The 20603-nt window shown below is 39.5% G+C and overlaps 1 protein-coding gene across 1 annotated transcript in view; it reads right to left on the reverse strand.

The window, feature by feature from the left end:
- SPTLC1 (serine palmitoyltransferase long chain base subunit 1) overlaps nucleotides 1–19792 on the reverse strand; it is a 60729-nt gene extending 40937 nt beyond the window's left edge. Inside the window, exons 1-5 of the mRNA XM_061163587.1 lie at nucleotides 19662–19792; nucleotides 16741–16848; nucleotides 14078–14172; nucleotides 1015–1108; nucleotides 63–135 (exon numbers count right to left, since the gene is read on the reverse strand). Of these exons, the coding sequence (XP_061019570.1) occupies nucleotides 63–135; nucleotides 1015–1108; nucleotides 14078–14172; nucleotides 16741–16848; nucleotides 19662–19718 (427 nt within the window). The 5' untranslated portion in view covers nucleotides 19719–19792. The remainder of the gene's footprint in view (nucleotides 1–62; nucleotides 136–1014; nucleotides 1109–14077; nucleotides 14173–16740; nucleotides 16849–19661) is intronic.
- Between the last annotated feature and the right edge of the window lie 811 nt (nucleotides 19793–20603).

The raw sequence follows: 20603 nt of genomic DNA on the forward strand, positions 1-20603 counted from the left end.
GAAATCAGATTGGATCTTAATTGTTGAAAGCAGTAGTCTAAAAAATATGACAGAAAACATACCAAATGTGCCATAAAATCCTCTAGGTCCACAAGTTCCCACACCATACTTCTTTAGAGATGCCAAAGCTGCTGCCTTTGTGGAAAAAAACATATATATATATTTTAATAATTTAGCTTTAAGAATTCAAAAATGAAATTTCCTGTTTTTTAACCCACATAGCTCCCCAGTCACCTGGCTTTTTCTCCTTTATAAGGACTAAGACAATTCTGACAGGATATAAAGAAAGGAGGGATAGAAAGATTTAGGCATATGACTAAGAACATGGAAAAGTTATATTAGCTTGATCATTAAAACCTGATTGTTAGTTGCTCAGTTGTCTCCGACTCTTTGCGACCCCATGGACTGTAGCCTACCAGGCTCCTCGGTCCATAGGATTTTCCAGGCAAGCATAATGGAGTGGGTTGCCATTTCCTTCTCCAGGGGATGTTCCCAACCCAGGGATGGAACCCAGGTCTCCTGCATTGTAGGCAGATGCTTTAACCATCTGAAAACCTGGTTAACTCAATGCATTCACCCTTTCTGGCATTTTGGGCCTAAGTTTTACCTCAAAGGTCACGGACATGAACTTGTGCAAACTTCGGCAGATGGTGAGGGGCAGGGAGGCCTGGCGTGCTACAGTCCAAGGGGTTGCAAAGAGTCGGACATAACTGGGCGACTGCACAACTTTCCTCAAAAAATGTTTACTGGCCCACAATCCCAAAAGGAGATGAGGCAATTTCTTGGACACATCTCCAACTATTACTGGGTTTGGTTCATATAGTTCTCTGGCTGTCATCTAACACTAAACCACATGAGGACACTCCTGCCTTCCTTTGTTACAGCTCTGTCAAGAAAGATTAATGATAAACATTTACATAGTCCTTTCAGATATTCTGCATTTGTCTCTTATTTTATGCCCAGTTGCTTAAGTCAGTCATGTTATCTGTCCACTTCAGCATATGTGCTACCTACCTTGAGCCTAGGATTATCCAACAATCCAAGAAAATTGAATGAAGCAAAGTTTATACATTCTTTTCCATTCACCACAATGTTATGGCTTGGAGGGCTGGGGAAAGAGACAAGAGTGGTATACTTCAGCAGTCATTCCTGTTGCAGGACACACATTATTATACTTCTTGGAGAGGGAAGGGGACAGGACACACAAGTGTTGTCATTCAACTCTATTTGCATACGCCTATCTCTCTTTTTATTCTTAAAAAGTAAAATTAGAAAATGGTATATTAAAAATCAGATACTTGGTCATTAATTCTACTCTTAATAGGCCCCTCTATACTAGTTAAATAAAAAAAAAAAGGTGAGCTAGAATTTCAAGATTTTGGATAGATGAATGGCAAACCTTTGCTTGGTTTTGAAACTCACTTAAGTTGCTAAATAAAGTACCTAAGGAAAATATAGAAACATCAAGATCAAAGACATGAAGAGGCAGAGCGAGTCACAATCTTACAGACAAGCAGTTTAAAAATACATGTTATCTACAGGAAGCCACCACAAGAGTAAGTGAGGTACGGCCCCCGTTTCTAAAGTTAATGCTGAAATGCTATTTAAAAGGAATTCCCCACCCCTCCACAAAGGGGTAAAATAAGAGTGCCCAGTTGCATACAGCATACAGCATGGATCTGAGTTCAGATGAACAGGAGATGGGCTCTTACTCAGACAACCTATTATCCTCTGCTGAAAAGTACTCGAGCTACAAGTCATACTTTAAAAATAAGGGCCAAACTATGGGACATGAGCTATTAAAGGGTGTGATTAATGGATCACAGCCAGCCTATTTCACCTAAAGGAAATCATAAGAATAAAGAATAGAATGAATAGAAACACACCACACAGGGCCAGGGAAAGGACAGTGGCACGGAACTGATTGTGTTTCACAAACTCACTGCTCTGTCACGGGGCTGTTCTGTAAAATGTACTGTGGCCAGAAAAGATTAGGGAACACCATTCTCACCAGTATATCTTAACAGAACTGGTTTTCTATGAGAAAAATAATGAAAAATGCTGGGAAACCAGAGAAGGAAAAGAGTGACTACTAGAAGTAAATTAACAAAAGCAGATGAACTCATACAAGACTCAGTGAAAAGAACAGTTGTAGAATCAGTCAGGCAGATTCTGTCTGCATTGTGGCTACTGACGGCTTCAGAAACTCAGGGTTGTTACTTGGCCTCCATGAGCCTCAGTTTCTTCATCTATAAAGTGGGGTAAGAACCTATGGCTCAACTTGTCATTATAAAAAGTGCTCATTAACTATTTTCTTCTTTCTTATCTATGGCTTCAAGGGATTTTTCTCTTTCAAATCATCCACTATGATTCTAATTCCACTATGTCACTTGTTTTCCCAATTCCCAGGACTTTTTTAGTTTCACAAAACTGAAGTTTCATAAAATTTCCTGAGGTGGTGGAGCTGGCACCCACAAAAACATGAAAAACCAAAATACCCATGTAGACAAAGGCTGCACACAAAATCTCAAACATTCCAGAATGGAAGGCAGAATCAGTAATATGAAAGGACCCACTCACTGATCTTAAGAGAGCCTCCCAGAGAGGCAGGAGGCAAATGGGACTTAAATGGGGACAGAGACACTGGCAGCAGTCATTTTTGGGAGATCATCACATATGGCAACACTGGTGCTGACAAGTGCCACTCTGGAATTCTCACTCTAGCTTATGAGCGCTGAAACTGAGCTATGTCTACCAGACAGTCAGCACTAGCATGGGAAACGCCAGGCCAAGGGGCCCGATGGGCAGAGACACAGTCCCCCCTACTAGCAGGCACGCTGTCACAGGACTCCGTGAGCTGCAGGAACCCCAAGACTAACCCTGCCCACCAACACTAGGTAAACAGTAGCTCTGCGGCTCCTGGCCTTCAGTCAGCTACTTCGTAACCTGGGCCCACCCACAGTGGGCTGGCCCCAGGACTGGACTCCACTAGCCATGCAGCCAGTTGTGCAGGATCTGGACATGCCCATCAGGGGCCAACAACTTCTGCACAACTTCTGTGGCAACCAACTAGACCAAGAACCAGCCATGGCTACCAAGTATACACAGGAATCAGTCCACTGAAACAGACTCACTTAGCCCACACAGGGCATGCTCAGAACCTGTAGCTCTGGTGACCAGATGGAAGGATGCTGTTGCAAGTTTAAAGCAATACAAGAGTATCTCAAGAAACAAAAAATCCCTCAAATAAATGACAACTTTACACTTAAAGGAGCTAGAAGAACAAGCAAACTCTGAAGTTAGTAGAAGGAATAAAATGTCACACACATAAAATCACAGAAATTTCACACAAAAAGGACATTACAGACCAGTATCATTGGTGAACATAGATGCAAAAATCCTCAACAAAATATCAGCAAGCTGAATTAAACAATACATTAAAAGGATCATACACCATGATCAAGTGAAATTTATCCCAAGGATGGTTCAATATCCAAAAATCTATCAACATGATCTATCATATTAACAAACTGAAGAATAAAAATCATGAGCATCTCAACAAGGAGACAGTTTTGACAAAATTAAACATCCATTTATGATAAAAACTCTCAGAAAAGTGAGTACAGAGGGAACATCCCTCAACATAGTAAAGTTCACACGGAGCAATCCCACAGCTAATATACTCAACTGTGAAAAACTGAAAGCATTTCCTCTAAGATTAGGAACAAGACAGGATGAGCAAGGGATCTAAACAGATATTTTTCCAAAGAAAACATACAGATGGCTAACAGGCACAAAAGATACTCAACATCACTAATCATCAGGAAAATACAAAACGACGATGAAATACCACCTCACACCTGTCAGAATAGTTATCATCAAAAAGAAACAACAAATAAATGTTGGCACGGATGTGAAGAAAAAGGAACCCTCATGCACTAATTGTGGGAATGTAAATTGGTGCAGCCACTATGGAAGACAGCATGGAAACACTTCAAAAATTAAAAATGGAGCTATCATACAATATAGCAATTCTAACCCTGGGTATTTATCTAAAGAAATCAAAAACACTCATTAGCAAATATTTTTCCATGCTTATGTTTACTTCAGCATTATTTACAATAGCCCAGATATGAAAGCAATCTGAGTGCCCATCAATATGGATAAAGAAGATGTAAGATATATGTGTGCATGTGTGTGTGCGTGCATGCGCGCGCGCGCACACACACACACACACATACACATACACGAAGGAGTATTACTCAGCCAAAAAAAAAGAACAAAATCTTGCCACTTGTGAGAACATGAATAGATCTACAGGGTATTATGCTGAGTGGAATAAGTCAGAGAAAGACAAATATGTATGATTTCACTTACATGTGGAATGTGAAAAACAAAACAAATGAACAAACGTAACAAAACAGAAGCAGTCACAGAGAAGCAGAGTCACAGTCAGAGGGAAGGGAAGGTGGGGAAATGAGAAAAAATGGATGAGGAAGAATAGGTACAAATTTTCAATTATAAAATAAATGAGTCATAGATATGAAATGTACAGTGTGGGGAATATAGTTAATGATTATTGTACTATCTTTGTATGGTGACAAATGGTAATTAGATTCATCATTGTGATCACTCTGAAATGTATACAAATATAAAATCACCATGTTGTGTACCAGGAACTAAGAGTGTTTTAAGTCAATCATACTTCCAAAAGAAACAAACTCATAGGAAAAGAGATCAGATTTGTGGTTATCAGAGGCAGGTTAGGGACAGGGGGTATTGGATTGAGGTGATCAAAAGGTACAAACTCCCAGTTATAAGATAATTAAGTACTGGGGATGTAACGGGCTTCCCTGGTGGCTCAGATCATAAAGAATCTGCCTGTAACGCATGTACAGCATGACAAATCTAGTTAACACTGCTGTTAAATTATATATGAAAATTGTTGAGGGTAAAACTTGTTTTCCTCGGAAGGAAAAAAAAATTACTATTTAATTTTGAATCTGTATGAGATGATGTATGTTCACTAAACTTAATGTGGTAATCAATTCATGATCTATGTAAGCCAAATCATTATGCTATACACCTTAAACTTATACAGTGCTATATGTCAAGTATATCTTAATAAAACTAAAAAAAATTATTTTCTAATTTTTAAAAGATACTTTATTGCTAACAAATGACAGCTATCATCTGACAACACAAGGTTGCCACAAACTTTTAATTTGTAAAAAATGCAGTACCTACGGGAGTGCAATGGAATTCCCAGGTGGTGGAGTGGTAAAGAATCCACCTGCCAATGCAGGAGACACATGAGACGTGGATTTGATCCCTGGGTTGGGAAGATCCCCTGGAGCAGGAAACGGCAACCTGCTCCAATATTCTTGCCTGAAAAATTCCATGGACAGAGGAGCCTGGTAGGCTACAGTCCACGGGGTCGCAAAGAGTTGGACATGACTGAGCGCGCACACACACACACACAGGAGTACAACAAAGCAAAGTGCAATAAAATGAGGTATGCCTATATATAAATACCTGCAAACAACAGCAGCTGCACCCACTACTATGTTACACATATTTTGTTCTCAATGGGAAAAAATAAAATTGAATAACCATATACAAAGGTGAATTCCAGGCATTTTAAAAGCCTAAAGAGTACTCTGAAAAAGGTAACAGAAGAAAATTTAGAAAGTCTTTGTGACCTTGGAATAGGAAATGATTTCTAGAGCAAGTCTCCAAACATACAAACCATGAGGCTAAAATGGATGGATATGACCAAGTCAAAACTAAGAATTTTGGTTCAATGAAGATACCACAGGCAAAACTAACAGATGGGGATAGAAATTTGTTGTATTTCATGAATCCAAGATGGCATCGGCTGTATTTTATCTACCACTAAGGAAGAAAGACATGGCCAATTAAAATGTAATGATATTTTTCTTATTATATGTGTTTCAGGTTATATTTAATGAAAAGGCATTTCTGACACAGATTTTTGTCATTCTACTTTCACACCTATGTATGGAAAAATATAAACAAGATGAATCAGTTAAGACATTCCTAACTTTTAGTCAGCAGTTCTGACTGACTGCTCCCTGCTACATCATGGATATCACAGGTATTCACACTCCCTGCTAACCGGAGTATCCTGGTATTGCTTGAAAGGATGCTCCACTATCATCTCTGAGATTACCTGACAAGTCAGTATCACCCATTCTCTAAATTTCGTGCTGGAACTTTCCTATTGGACTAAACTCCTAATTTAATCTTTCCTCAATTGAATCATGTGTTTCTAGAAAGTAAGCTCTCATTATCCAAAGGCAGCAGGAATCTGATAAAGGAATGCTCAAAGCCGTAATCCCAACAGCCTCTGTTCATCCGTCTGGAGGAATGTGAGCATTTCTCCTTCCATCAGGTGACTTACACGACTTATGGCCACATAACTCAACTGAGGTGTTGGCAGTGAGTATAGTCATGACCAAGTTCATCGGTGCATAAGAAATGATACCACCCCAACTGCCCCCAGGTAAGAATGACTCTCAGCAGCTGTAAGATTCATATCCATTTCAGAGATCTTAAAATAGAAAAAAAAAGTTTCTTAGAATCATTGTAATAAATCACTACTCAAGAACTTACCAAGAATTAAAATCTACACAATACTAGGGATTTCTGATAATTGAAAGGCAGGCTGGGAATCAGGTAGAAAAAGAAGTAGAAGATACCAGTAGGCATTTTATAGAAGTGAAAAATTCCAACAGCTAATAAGTAGATAAAATTATACTTAATGGCTCAAATAATCAGAGAAATGCAAAATAAAACAATGCTGTCCAGGAATTGGGTACTGGTATACGCCTGTCTCATTTCCCTCTGGGACTTTCCTACATCATGATTCTCCTGCTGGGCCCACACCCCTAGAGAGACTCAAACAGGTCCACAACAGGATATCAATCAGGTTTATCACCACGCTGTTTGTGGCAGTGGGGAGTCGAGGCAGCTGAGGTATACATCACAAGGAAAATGGCTAAGTAAAACGTGGTGGCCATATACCACGAATAATACGTAGCAGTCAGAAGAAATGATGAGAAGTACACTTAGCAACTCCACCTCTCTGTGCTGCTTCATATTTCTTTACACCACTCAATGCCAGCTAACGCTATATTTATTTCATTTTTGGCTTGCCTGGCCTAAGAGAACTAAGATTTTGATTTACTGCACATGTCCAGCGTATTCCTTGAACACAGCAGGAACTCAAAACGTTTGTCGAAAAATTGTGCTGAGTAAAAAACTTGTTTAAAAAAAAATCAGAATGGAGTCTAGAGCACAAAATTAAAAACACACATTCATAAAACATTAAGATTAGATAGTTTCAAGAATATATACACGCTAAAAATAATAAAATACATGATTTTAATGACATAAAATAATGAAAGTAAAATACAAGCATTACAGTGGGATACATTACTGGCGGAGAACAGATGCAGGTGCTGGGGATAAAGGAAACAAAGAAAAAAGTAAATGAGAATGCTGTCTTACATGAGTGCTGATGAGAGCAGTGCTGAAGAGAGGGTCAATACCTGTGTCTGCAAGAAAGGCCCAAAATGAAGAAGATAAAACAGAGACTGAACTAAGCCAGAGGACAAACCTTTAGCAAATGTGAGTGAGAAAGGAGACACAACTGACTGCAATGCAGACACAAACCCCACACATGTCTTGTTCTACACATCTGTTTATAAAGTTGTATATACATACAAATAGCATATATATTACTTTACATATAATATGAAGCGGACTTCCCTATAGCTCAGATGTTAAAGAATTTGCCTGCAATGCAAGAGACCTGGGTTTGATCCCTGGGTCAGGAAGATCCCCTGGAGAAGGAAATGGCAATCCACTCCAGCATTCTTGCCTGGAGAATCCCATGGATAGAGGAGCCTGGCGGGCTATAGTCCATGGGATAACAAAGAGTTGGACACAACTAAGTGACTAACACACACATATATATTTTATACATATATAATATATATATATATTACATATAACTGAGAAAATTGTATAAATTACTTCATGCAAAAGCATTTGAAAACACAAGAAGAAATGAGCAATTACTAAATGACAATAACCAAAACTTACTCATAAAGGAAATAGAAACAGCTTTACAAACTCGCTGAAGACATTAAATTCATGATTAAAAATCTATGCTCAACAGAACAAACAACAAATATGTATTATTGCCAAGAAAATTACAAGACTACTAAATTTCTGATACCAAACCTGGGCCAGCAGAGTAAGGGAAAAGAAAAGACTAAACTCATTTTCCAATACTGATACTAAAGGTACCAAATATTAGCAAAAAAAAAAACCAACAATTAATAAAAATTAACCAAACAGTCATGCTAAAATAGGGTTTATCACTAAGTTGTAAGAGTTTTCTAATATATATTTTGGATACTAGCCCCTTAACAAATATATGACTTGAAAATATTTTCTCCCATTTTGCAGGGTTTTATATTGTTTCTCTGATAGTGGACTTTGAAGCAGAAATGTTTTTAACTTTAATGAAGTGCAGTTTATCTATTTTTCCTTTGGTTGCTGGTGCTTTTTGTGTCATATCTAAAAATCTTTGCCCAACCCAAGATTACAAAGAATTACTCTTTTGTTTTCTTTCTTCTACTAAGAATTTATGATTTTTGCCCTTAAATTTAGGCCTGTGATTAATTTTGAGCTAATTTTTACATATGTTGTGAGTTTGAGGTCTGTCAACATTCTTTTACATTTGTCTATCCAGTTGTCCCATCACCATTCGTTAAAAGAGACTATTCTTTCTCTACTGAATTGTCTTGGCACTTTGTTGAAAATCAGTGGACCATAATTTAAGGTTGTCCACCCATTTTTAAGAATAAGACACTGAAATGCTAACCAGAAAGAAAAAGGTGAAAGTGTTAGTTGCTCAGTCATGGCCAACTCTTTGTAATCCCATGGACTGTAGCCTGCCAGGCACCTCTGTCCGTGGAATTCTTCAGGCAAGAATAGTGGAGTGGGTAGCCATTCCCTTCTCCAAGGGCTCTTTCTGACCCAGGGATTGAACCCAAGTCTCTCTCATTACAGGCAGATTCTTTTTTTTTTTTTTTTCCATTTATTTTTATTAGTTGAAGGCTAATTACTTTACAATATTGTAGTGGGTTTTGTCATACATTGACATGAATCAGCCATGGAGTTACATGTATTCCCCATCCCGATCTACCCTCCCACCTCCCTCCCCACCGATTCCTCTGGCAGATTCTTTACAATCTGAGCCACAGGGAAGCTAGTTGGAAGCACTGTGTAAACAGGCCTGGCTTCTTGACTCACAGTGGGCTTCACTCTGTAATAATCAGACATGAGTTCATCTGTGGAAACCCTAAGCTCAACATTTTCTGTTTTTTCTCTTGACTTTGAGTTTCACCAAAGAGAACTCCTTTGGTCTTTGGTATATATGAGGTATAAATCTGGTTTCCAACTTTCTCTAAGAGCTGAGTTGGAGGAAATGGGATCAGCAACCTAATATTCATTATAAACATTTTACTTGCATTCTGTTTTCAGAAGGGCAACCGTTCCCTAACACATCCTTCAGCCTTTTCATTTATATTTAGCCTTTCCAGAGAGTAAATCTCCATCCTTCTGCAAGTCTACCAAGCTAGAATCTGAGTGACCATTGCAAGCATGATTGCTTGCAATTTTCTCAAGAAATTTTATATATATGCTTAATTAATGTAAAAAATCAATCAGTACAATTTAAAATATAATGGATTAGAGAAGAAGAGTCACAATCATCTCAACAGATTTAATAAAATTTAATACTCTGATTTTAAAACTAACAAAAAGTTCTCTTAGCAAATTAGGATGAGAAAGGAAGGCCGGTAACACCATACAGGTTATCCCTTAAAATTAATCAGGAACAGGACACAGAAGTCTTTGTTACCACTCCTATTCAACACTGCATGGAAAGTATCCTAGCCAGTGCAATAACACAGAAACAAGAAGAAAATGATGCTCTTCATGACAGAAATGAAAACTCTCTGGTACCTAGAGACAAAGCTATTAAAACATATGCAACATCAATTTCCTGGCTGTGATACTGTACTACAGTTAAGCAAGATGTTACCACTTGGAGACATGATGAAGGGTATATGGAATCTATCTGTATTATTTCTTATGACTTCATGTGAATCTATCATGTTTCAAAATAAAAAGTAGGAAAAGTTAAGCAAAATCTTTATGAAGAACGTTATCCAACTTTTCTCAGAAACACGAAAGACCTAAATATACAAGTTATACATAAGATATATGGTGATGAGATTCAGTATTAGCAATATGCCAATTGTCTCCAAATTAGTTCACAAATTAAATCCATTACTAGTCAAAAATTTAAATTCATTTTCTGGTCAAATCTGATCAGCTAAACCTAAACTCTTAGTGAAGAGTCAAAAAACAGCCTAGACTGTTCTGAAGAATAAGAAGGTTAAGGACCCATGCTAGTCAAGACCTATTATTAACCTAGTGGTATAAATGAAGTTCTGGCATAAGAACAAATAACACTGTAGACGGAGGTTTGTAACACTGTACAGGAGGCAGTGTCCAAAACTATCACAAAGAAAAAGAAATGCAAGAAGGCAAAGTGGTTGTCTGAGAAGGCTTCACAAATAGCTAATGAAAGATTAGCAAAAGGCAAGGGAGAAAGGAAAAGATATGCCCAACTGAATGCAGAGTTCCAGAAAACAGCACGGAGAGATAAGGCCTTCTTAAATGAAAAATGCAAAGCAACAGAGAAAAACAGTAGAATGGGAAAGGCTAGAGATCTCTTCAAGAAAACTGAAGCTATCAAGGAAACATTTCATGAAAAGATGGGCAGGATAAAGGACAGAAACGGTAAGGACCTAACATTAGCAGAAGAGATTAAGAAGAGGTAGCAGAATGTACAGAAGAACTACACAAAAAGGTCTTGACCCAGATAACCATGATGGTGTGGTCACTCACCTAGAACTAGACATCCTGGAGTGTAAAGTCAAGACGGCCTTAGGAAGCATTATTACAAACAAAGTTAGTGGAAATGATGGAATTTCAGCTGAACGATTTCAAATCCTAAAAGATCATGCTATTAAAGTGTTACATTCATATGTCAGCAAATCTGGAAAACTCAGCAGTGGCCACAAGATGGGAAAAGGTCTGTTTTCATTCCAATCCCAAAAAAGGGCAATACCAAAGAATGTTCAAACTACCCTACCACTGAGCTCATTTCACATGCTAGCATGGTTATGCTCAAAATCCTTCAAGCTAGGCTTCAGCAGTACATGAACCTAGATACATACATAAGCTGGATTTAGAAAAGGCAAAGGAACCAGATTACCTTTGGTAATGGAATCACATTACCAATATCTGCTGGATCACAGAGAAAGCAAGAGAGTTCTAAGAAAAAAACATCTGCTTGACTATGCTAAAGCCCTTGACTGTGTAGATCACAAAAAACTGTGGAAAATTCTTAAACAGATGATAGTACCAGACCACTGCACCTGTCTCCTGAGAAACCTGTATGCAGGTCAAGAAGCAACAATTAGAACCAGACATGGAACAATGGATTGGTTCAAAATTGGGAGAGGAATACAACATGGCTGTATATTGTCACCCTGCCTATTTAACTTATATGTGGAATACATCATGCAAAATGCCAGGCTGGTTGAATCACAAGCAGAAATCAAGTTGCTGGGAGACATAACAACACCTTCAAATATGCAGATGATACCACTCTAATGGCAGAAAGCAAAGAGGAACCAAAGAGCCTCTTGATGAGGGCGAAAGAGGAGAATCAAAAAGCCGGCTTGAAGCTCAACATTCAAAAACTAAGATCATGGAATCTGGTCCCATCACTTCACGGCAAACAGAAGGGTAAGAAGTGGAAGCACTGACAAATTTTGTTTTTCTGGGCTGCAAAATCACTGCGAACAGTGTCTGCAGCTATGAAGTTAAAAGACACTTGCTCCTTGAAGGAAAAGCTATGAGAAACCTAGACAGTGTATAAAAAGCAGAGACATCACTTTGCCAACAAAGGTCCGTACAGTCAAAGCTATGGTTTTTCCAGTAGTTGTGTACAGATCTGGAGTTGGACCATAAAGAAAGTTGAGCTTCCCAGAATTGATGCTTTTGAATTGTGGTGCTGGGTAAGACTCTTGAGAGTCTCCTGGACTGCAAGGAGACCAAACCAGTCAATCCTAAAGGAAATCAACCCTGAATATTCATTGGAAGGACTTATGCTGAAGCTGAAGCTCCAATACTTTGCCACCTGATTCGCAAAGCCAACTCAATGGAAAAGATCCTGATGCTGGGAGAGACTAAAGGCAAAAGGAGAAGGGGGCGGCAGAGGAGGAGGTGGTTAGACAGCATCACTGACTCAGTGGACATGAATTTAAGCAAACTCAGGGAGACAGTGAAGTACAGGGAAACCTGGCGTTCTGCAGTCCACGGGGAGGCAAAGAGTTGGATATGATTTAGCGACTGAACAACATAAACGAGGTCCTGGCACAGGGAGAAGAAATACACCAAAAGAATAGAAATAAAGCCAGAAATAGATCCTATATAAGGGAACTTAACATATGAAGGCTTCCCTGGTAGCTCAGATGGTAACAAGTCTACTTGCAATGCAGAAGACCCAGGTTCAATCCCTGGGTCAGAAAGACCCCCTGGAGAAGGATATGACAAAGGAGTCAGACATGACTGAGTGATGAACATATGAAAGTAGGGAAATTTCCAATCAGTAGGTTAAAAAATGGATTATTCAACCAATTATGTTGGGACAAGTGGCTGTCATACAGAAAACAGGCAAATTAGACATTTGTGGTAGGAAGGATTTTATGATCATAACATTAATGACTGGTAAGTTTGATTTAAGAACAAGTAAAACTTTCATAAGACCAAAGTAATTCACCAAAGTGAAGAATACAAGCCTCTCTCCTATCAGACCAGAAGTAGGAGGACTGTCCCAGGAGGATGTGCTCCTGGCTGAGGATGTGCTCGGTGGTGTCTGACTCTTTGCCAACTAATGGACTGTAGCCTTCCAGGCTCCTGTCCATGGGATTTCCCCGGCAAGAATACTGGAGTAGGCTGCCATTTCCTTCTCCAGGGGAATCTTCCTGACCCGGAGATTGAACCCACATGTCCTCCATCAGCTGCGTTGGCAGGCAGATTCTTTACCACTAAGCCACCTGGCTCTCTCAAGAGAATATGCTGCATCATATTTCTTAAATGAATACTGAAAACTTTCACGGCAACAGGCATATTGTTATAAAAGTATAAATATGAGTAAAGGAACAACCACCAACTTCAAGATAGTAAATAGCAGTAAAATTACATATCTGGAGGGATATATTAAAAACATGTATCTGGAGGGCTGACTATAATTTAGATGTAGGTTTCTGATGGCATGGAGGGTCAGCACCCCTAACTCCTATACTGTTCAAGGATCAACTGTATTGCTAATGCTCTATTTCTTTTAAAAAACGTATTTGAAATAAACACAGCAAAATGTTAATACCTATTACTTCTTGCTGGTGGATACTATGTGTCTAATATTTTCTCTATACTGAAATAGAAGAACTAAAAACAGATAAAACACTGGAAGCCAGAAGGGACCAGAGTGAGTTGAAGTTTCATAATTCATACTGTGAGAGTCAAAAGGGACTGTCCATATTAATCAATCAAGAAACAGTGGTGCAAGCATACCATTACTATCTAGTTATGACGATCTGCAACAGATCTAAAATCAGAAACATACCAGGTGGGGAAAAAGGAAGAATGCTGTTTTTCATCTCACTGTCTCACCATCTGAAATAGTATATGTCTGTATTACTTTGAAAAATAGATATTTTGTTTTAAAGAGACAAACTCTGAAACCCAAACTGGAGACTGTTAAAGAGCATTTCTGATCTCCAGAAATTTCTGAAAGTCTTATTTCAATTAAAAAGGGAATACTATATAAACCAACGTATACTTTGCTGAATTTACTTTCAGGAAACCAAACACCAGCCCTTGACTAGCAAAACCAATTTACCCTGAGACAATGTTGTAGTTGAGAGCAGGATGGTCCTTTGAGACAGGAGGAACGAGAGGCTCTGGTTGCCACTCTTCAATCAATTCTTCTTTTTCCTACAAGAGAAAAGCTGTTAAAGTACAGTGTAGTGCTACTTACTGGACAGCAGCTCTAGCAGCACCTAAACTGTTTGTTGTAATGATGCCATCATAATGAACGTGCTGCTAGAAAGAGGTCCAGACGCTGTGGCTGGAAATGACACTAAATCACTACTGAGTTTTGTGCACTTAACCCCTCACCTTTATCCTCAACTCAGGCTAAAGGCTCTTTTCCCATGAAACTTCCTGGGTGATGGAAAATTTTTTTAAATTTTATTTTTGTTCAGAATTTTTCACTGTAGGAAGTATAACTGCTACTGATGATAAAACAAAAAGTCTACAACACAAAGATAAGAAGCACAACTGCAGGTTAAGTGAGCTCAGCTTCTTGCAAAATATTACAGACAGCCACACTTTAGGTTCTTATAGGCATGATAGTCACAGGAAGGGATCAGCTAGACTACAAAGCACTGGTTCTACAAGCCACTGGCAAGGATTCAGAAGCAACTGAAATACACCAAAAGACTCTCTAATAGTAATTATTATAAAAGGATTTAGTTGTTTGGAAATTTCTCACAGAAAGCCACTTTATTCCTTTTACCTGTTATTTTTTGCATTACAGGTATTTTGATTATTTTGAGTTTCTTATCCTTTCTTGAACTAGAAAAGGAAGTGTAATTTTGAAAATGTACTCTGGATGTACTCAATGAGATGAGGCACACCTGATGAACCTAACGGACACAGCAATTCTAGCCTTAGATAAGCCCACTCTTAATATTTCTATTTCCACACTCCTGTTAAATGCTTCCGTGTGTGTTTCTCCTAATAGGCAACTCTAGGGCATGGCCAGGAGCATATTCACTTAAGGCTCAGGGACTCAACAATGCTAGCTGAATAAATCAACTGCACGGAAGAATAGTAGCCTGAACAAGCCTGGAGTACGTGTGATACACACAGTCCACTCACTACCATGGAGACAGATTTCAGAATCAATTCAAGAATGCCTGATATTCAAGAGACTCTGCACCTCTGTAAAACTGAGAAGGGCATTTCTTCTTTGCTGCTATTAAGTTAAGCTTTAGAAACGCTCACACAGTTGTTTTTTTTTTCCTTCCACAGTTTTTAGGGTAAGATGTCAGTGATTACTGAATCTTGCTCTAGGTAAGTTCTGCTTTTAGAGGGTTATCCTAAAATTATGTTTAGGCATTATTCTTTCAAAATGCACATTTGCATGGACTGATATGCTTAAACTTAAATTAAGAATATTAGGAATGATCAACCCCTTAAACAGCTGGGCTAGAAATCTGTTCCATGGCCACATAATTATTCACATGGAGTTCCTAAATACCAAGGGGAAAAAAGTAGACAGGATTTCTGGACTGGATGACTCAATCTCACTGTAATACTATCAAAAGAGTGTTCTATGGCACACTAATCCCACAAGGTATCATAAAGAAAGGCAGGGATGGGATCTTCGGTCAAGTGTAGGGTAACTCCCCAGAGGTTCAAGTAGCTACTGGCGTATAAAAAACCTTTTATATAAGAAGTCATGCAATGAGACACCTCTTTAGTTTGCTTTACCCAGGTTTCCTAAATTTATTTGCCCTAAGAGTCACTTGCTGCATATCCCCTAGAGGGGATACTGTCTGACCGTCTCATGATAAACATTAATGATCAAGACAGCAAGGGCCAGCCAGTGAAAACAAGGAAACACTTGCCACATTGCTGTAATTCCATCCCTCTTGCACCTTCTCCTGTGAATGCTACAGCAGGCAAAGAAAAGAGCAGTGCCCATCTTTGTGCTACACTTAACGCTGCCTTGTGAACCTCTGATCTGAAGTTTTAGGCACTTTTGCAGGAAAACATCTCTAACTGTACCTGTCTCTAAGTATTCTGGTGTGTTGCTATAGAGGCTGGACAGGGAAACAAAGTCACAGCAACCACACTGCAGTCAAAACTGCTCTCCCCTCTCACACCTGGGCACAGCTGATCAGTGTTCCTACCTGCACGAGAAGGCAGGGGAACTCCACAGACCCCTGGTCCTCCATACGAACAGCCCCCAGAGGGCAGCATTCAAAGTCCTCTTGACACTTCTTCCCAAGGCCTGCCCAACTTGGGCTTGAGCTGCGTCCTTTACCATACAGAACACATCAAAATTCGATTTGGGGTGGGAAGGTGGAGAGTGGTGGGATGGAGAGGATTCTCTCCAACTCTGAATCTCCTTTATGAAGACCACAGGGAAAACTCTCATTCAGGCTTCAGAAACAGTGTTGCTTTTCCCAAGCAACTCATGTAACCTTATAGGTGGACACTGGCAATTCAGCAGTAGCCTATGTTTCCCTTCCAGCATCTAGTATGTTTCCAGACTGCTGTTTACTCCTAGCAAAATATAAAGGCCTGTAACATGGTACTCCTTTGTGTACTTACTTTATCCCTGGATTCCTTGTAATTTGTTTACCCTGATATTTCATTCCTGTTTTCCTTATATTCCAGAAAACATTTTAACATATATAGTTGAGTCCTTTATGAAAGATGTAGCAACTATAATCATACACCAAATAATAAAATAGAAATTTAACTTCTCACCTTGAGTGTAAGATCAGATCGTTCTTGTAATTTGTAAGTTTTAGAGAAAAGAAGTCTGATTATCCAGAGTATTAAAATTCCTTCTAAAATAAGATGATAAGCAGGAGCCTAGGAGTGAGTCAAAAACAAAAGTAAAACAAAAACAAGAAATAAAATAAACAAATATTTCCAAACCTGCATATATAATTTAATGTATCTGCATATACTACTACCCATGACCCTCATGAAACCTATTTATTACTTCTGAAGATTTACTTCCAAAGCTCACTTTATTTCTGCTCATTCCATTTCCCATTTCTAACAGAAGGCAATTTCTCCTAACATGAAAAATCTCTAAAACTGCAGCTTTAAACCATCTTTAGGAATAAAAATTAATTTTTAAAATAAAATCTGACACAGAATTTCAGTAATTATATTAACTATCAGATCCCTCAGGTAATTTGTATTTTTACTGGTACGAAATGACTGTAACAAACACTTTGCACCATCACAAGCCTTCTATCACCTTCACATACCACGGATGAACTGAGAATTATTTGGAAACCAGTTTCCACAATTTTCAAAGAATTTTGCACATCTTACGACATTTTCTGTATCTCTGATAAGCCTCTTTAAATTCTCCTTGGAACATGGCAGAAAGACTTTATTAATGCTTAAAGAAATAGCATGTCTTTTCTACCATAGCTCCCCAAAGGTATGTAGTGTTTTCCGTGTCAACAGGCAAAAAGTTACCTTAATGAAATTATCCATGTCAGGTCTTTTCAACTGTACATTTCCAGGATAAAGGCCAAGCTAGCTGACTTTTAGGTTTTATACAACTAAACACACCAAGTGCATATAGAAGATTCCAGATATCAACTGAACCCCCATCAGTCAGTTATGGAGTGCTGTACTCCAATAGGTTGTCATTGGAAAGCCATTTAAAAGAGGTGTTTAGAAATGTAAATACAAACTATTGTAAAGCATTAGACAGAAAGTGATGATTCATAGTAGTTCAAAAAATTCTGAGGTGGTGACAGGGAACCTGCTGACAAATGCATATATAAACTTTCAGATCACTGCACAGGTACCTTTAAAACTGCATACATGTTATCTATGCATCGGTACACAACAAGACTCCTTAAATTCTACATCCAAGGTACACAGAAATTAGAAGCAAAACCAGAAATCTAAGATTATTTTTAAAATTTGCTGATCCCTCCTGAATATAATTCATTTAAGAATAAGGGCTCTACTAAAAAAAAAAAAACCCTTTTGGTTTTATCAATAATTGGATCATAGCTGACAGACAAATATCCAAGTCACTAGTTAAACATTCCACTCCGCAAAGACATCATCCTAAGAAAAGCTGAAATGTCTAGTAAATTAATAAAAATGATAAATGCAGGTTCTTTTCTTCCCTAGGAAAAACATCCAGGAGGACTTCTCTCAAGTTTCACTCATGGTCAGTACTAAGGTATGAGAAGTTACATAATCAAAGGGCAGTCTTCAGAAAGGCAGCAACAATCTACAGTAGAAGTTATTCATTTCTGAAACACAAATCGTAAATTTTAGTGGTTCTTCTTAGTCACTGATAGCTCAGTCGGTAAAGAATTCGCCTGCAATGCAGGAGACCCCAGGTGGATTTCTGGGTTGGGAAGATCCGCTGGAGAAGGGATAGGCTACCCACTCCGGTATTCTTGGGCTTCCCTTGTGGCTCAGCAGGTAAAGAATCCGCCCGCAATGCGGGAGACCTCGGTTTGATCCCTGGGTTGGGAAGATTCCCTGGAGAAGGGAAAGGTTACCCACTCCAGCATTCTGGGCTGGAGAATTCCAGGGAGTCTAGAAGAGTGGGACAAGACTGAGTGATTTTCACTTTCACAGTCACTATGATTAACCTATGGTTGGACATCTCCTAAGCCATACTGTCTCTCTTAAGAAACTGTTTTGTTTCCATGTCCAAAAAGTCCTGATGGGTCCTGACGCATCTTTCATCATCACCGCTGCCAGGACGTGCAATATTAAGTTTTAAGAAAATTATCGAAAGAAAACTGAGATTCACTTTACATGAATGTGAGTTCTATAAGCACAGCGAGTTTTACCGGTTCGCTCACTGCACTACTTCTAGCATTTACATCTGTGCTGTCCAACACTGTAGTCGCTAGCACCATTCAACTATTTAAATACATATCTAAATTAAATGAAATATTCAATCCTTCAGCTGTACTAGCCACTTTTCAAGTGCTTAATAGCCACATGTCTTTAGTGGCTACTGAACAGCTCAGAGAACAAGCAGAAAGTTCTACTGTACAGTGCTGGAAACTCACTAAATGTCGAACGAACATTTTACAAGAACGACATTTAAATTTTATATTATCTTACTACCTGAAATGGCTGGCCTTTCAAAAAACATCCCTTAACTAGTCTTTCTTCAGAGATTTACTAAAGTAGTTGTATCTCTCCAAGACAGAAAATGGGACGTATGCGGAAGAAAAACTATTTCATATTTCTAAATCATTCGGCTATCTCCCAACAAAAACAAATTCCAACTTATTATCTTTTCCCCTATTACCTGCTCCACAGTTCCAAGAACCTGTCTTCCCTAGGACCCCTCTAGACTGAGATTTTCCATTTTACTTTCATCTCTCCCGTTTAGCAGCTCTGGCTTTTGACTAGCCTCTCTCCTGTATCCGGACAGGACCTGGAGAGGGCTCTCCACTCGCTGGAGAGCAAATCGAGACCCCCAGTTCGGCTCCCACCCGCGCCTCGCAACATTCCGCCGCCGGGAAATGTGTGCCTGTGAGCCCTTCCAGGGAGCGACGCCGAGGGTCCGGGCGTGACTGGGCCAGGCCCGCCTAGGCCTCAGAACAAAAATCCACACAAAAGGTCCCACTTCCCCAGGGCTGGGTGTGGTCGTGAGCCCCTGAAGTCGCCAAGCTCACCTCGTAGAGCGCCTGTACCATCTCCACCAGTACCCACTGCTCCGCGGCAGTCGCCATAGTTAGCGGCCGGGACTCCCTTCCGGAAGGCAGATCGCAGGCTCTTCAGAAACTGCGCGGCGCGGCCCAGTGACGTCTAGGTGCCCGGGAGGCGGGGCTGCCGGGAGTTGGCGCCGCCTCCTCGCGCCTGCGTTTTGGGTGGCTGGCAGCTGCGTTGTCTGAGGGAGGATTAACCTGGTGTGGTGAAAGTTGACCTTAGGATCTCGCAAGGGTGTGGGGAGTGGTGAGAATCGGCAGGCTGGTCCCCGCATCATGTGTTCACAGCCAGGCCATTAACTGCTGGACCCTGTGCTGGGCTCTTGGGATGGAGGGGTTGTAATAAATGACCCTCACGCTTGGCAGGCAGTTGGGTTCAAGGAGTTATTATGCAATCGCAAACATATTCTTTACTTTTAAATTATGTAAGTAATGCAAGAATGCATTATAATTTAAAACAAAAGAAAAAGAAAAGACAACTCTAACTATCCACTTACTGTGTAAGGATTTGTACATATTAAGCCGTATAGCAGTTAGCTGTGGAACCTTCAAGAGCGTAGGTATCCAAAAGTGATGTGCGCATACTTCGGCTGGATTTCTTAAATGTAACTGGGAGCATAGGGATAATACTGTTGCACAATTGTCTTCTCTTCTTTTTTCTTTCTGGGGCTGTAAATTTTGTATTTATAACCAATGAAGAAGCCTATTTATTGTAATTTGTTCTGTGTATTTCTCATCACATTTTATTTAAGCCTTTCTCTTTTGGGGGGCTTCCCTGGTGGCTCACTCCCCCCCCCCCCCGCCCCACTTTTTCACCTGTTACAAACAATGCTCAGTAACCATGGATGTGTGTATGTCTTTCTGTGCATGTTAGGGTATTTCCAACAGGTTTCCTCAAAGTCAGATTTT

This window comes from Dama dama, chromosome 16 (assembly GCF_033118175.1).
Source record: "Dama dama isolate Ldn47 chromosome 16, ASM3311817v1, whole genome shotgun sequence".
NCBI classification, from domain to species: domain Eukaryota; kingdom Metazoa; phylum Chordata; class Mammalia; order Artiodactyla; family Cervidae; genus Dama; species Dama dama.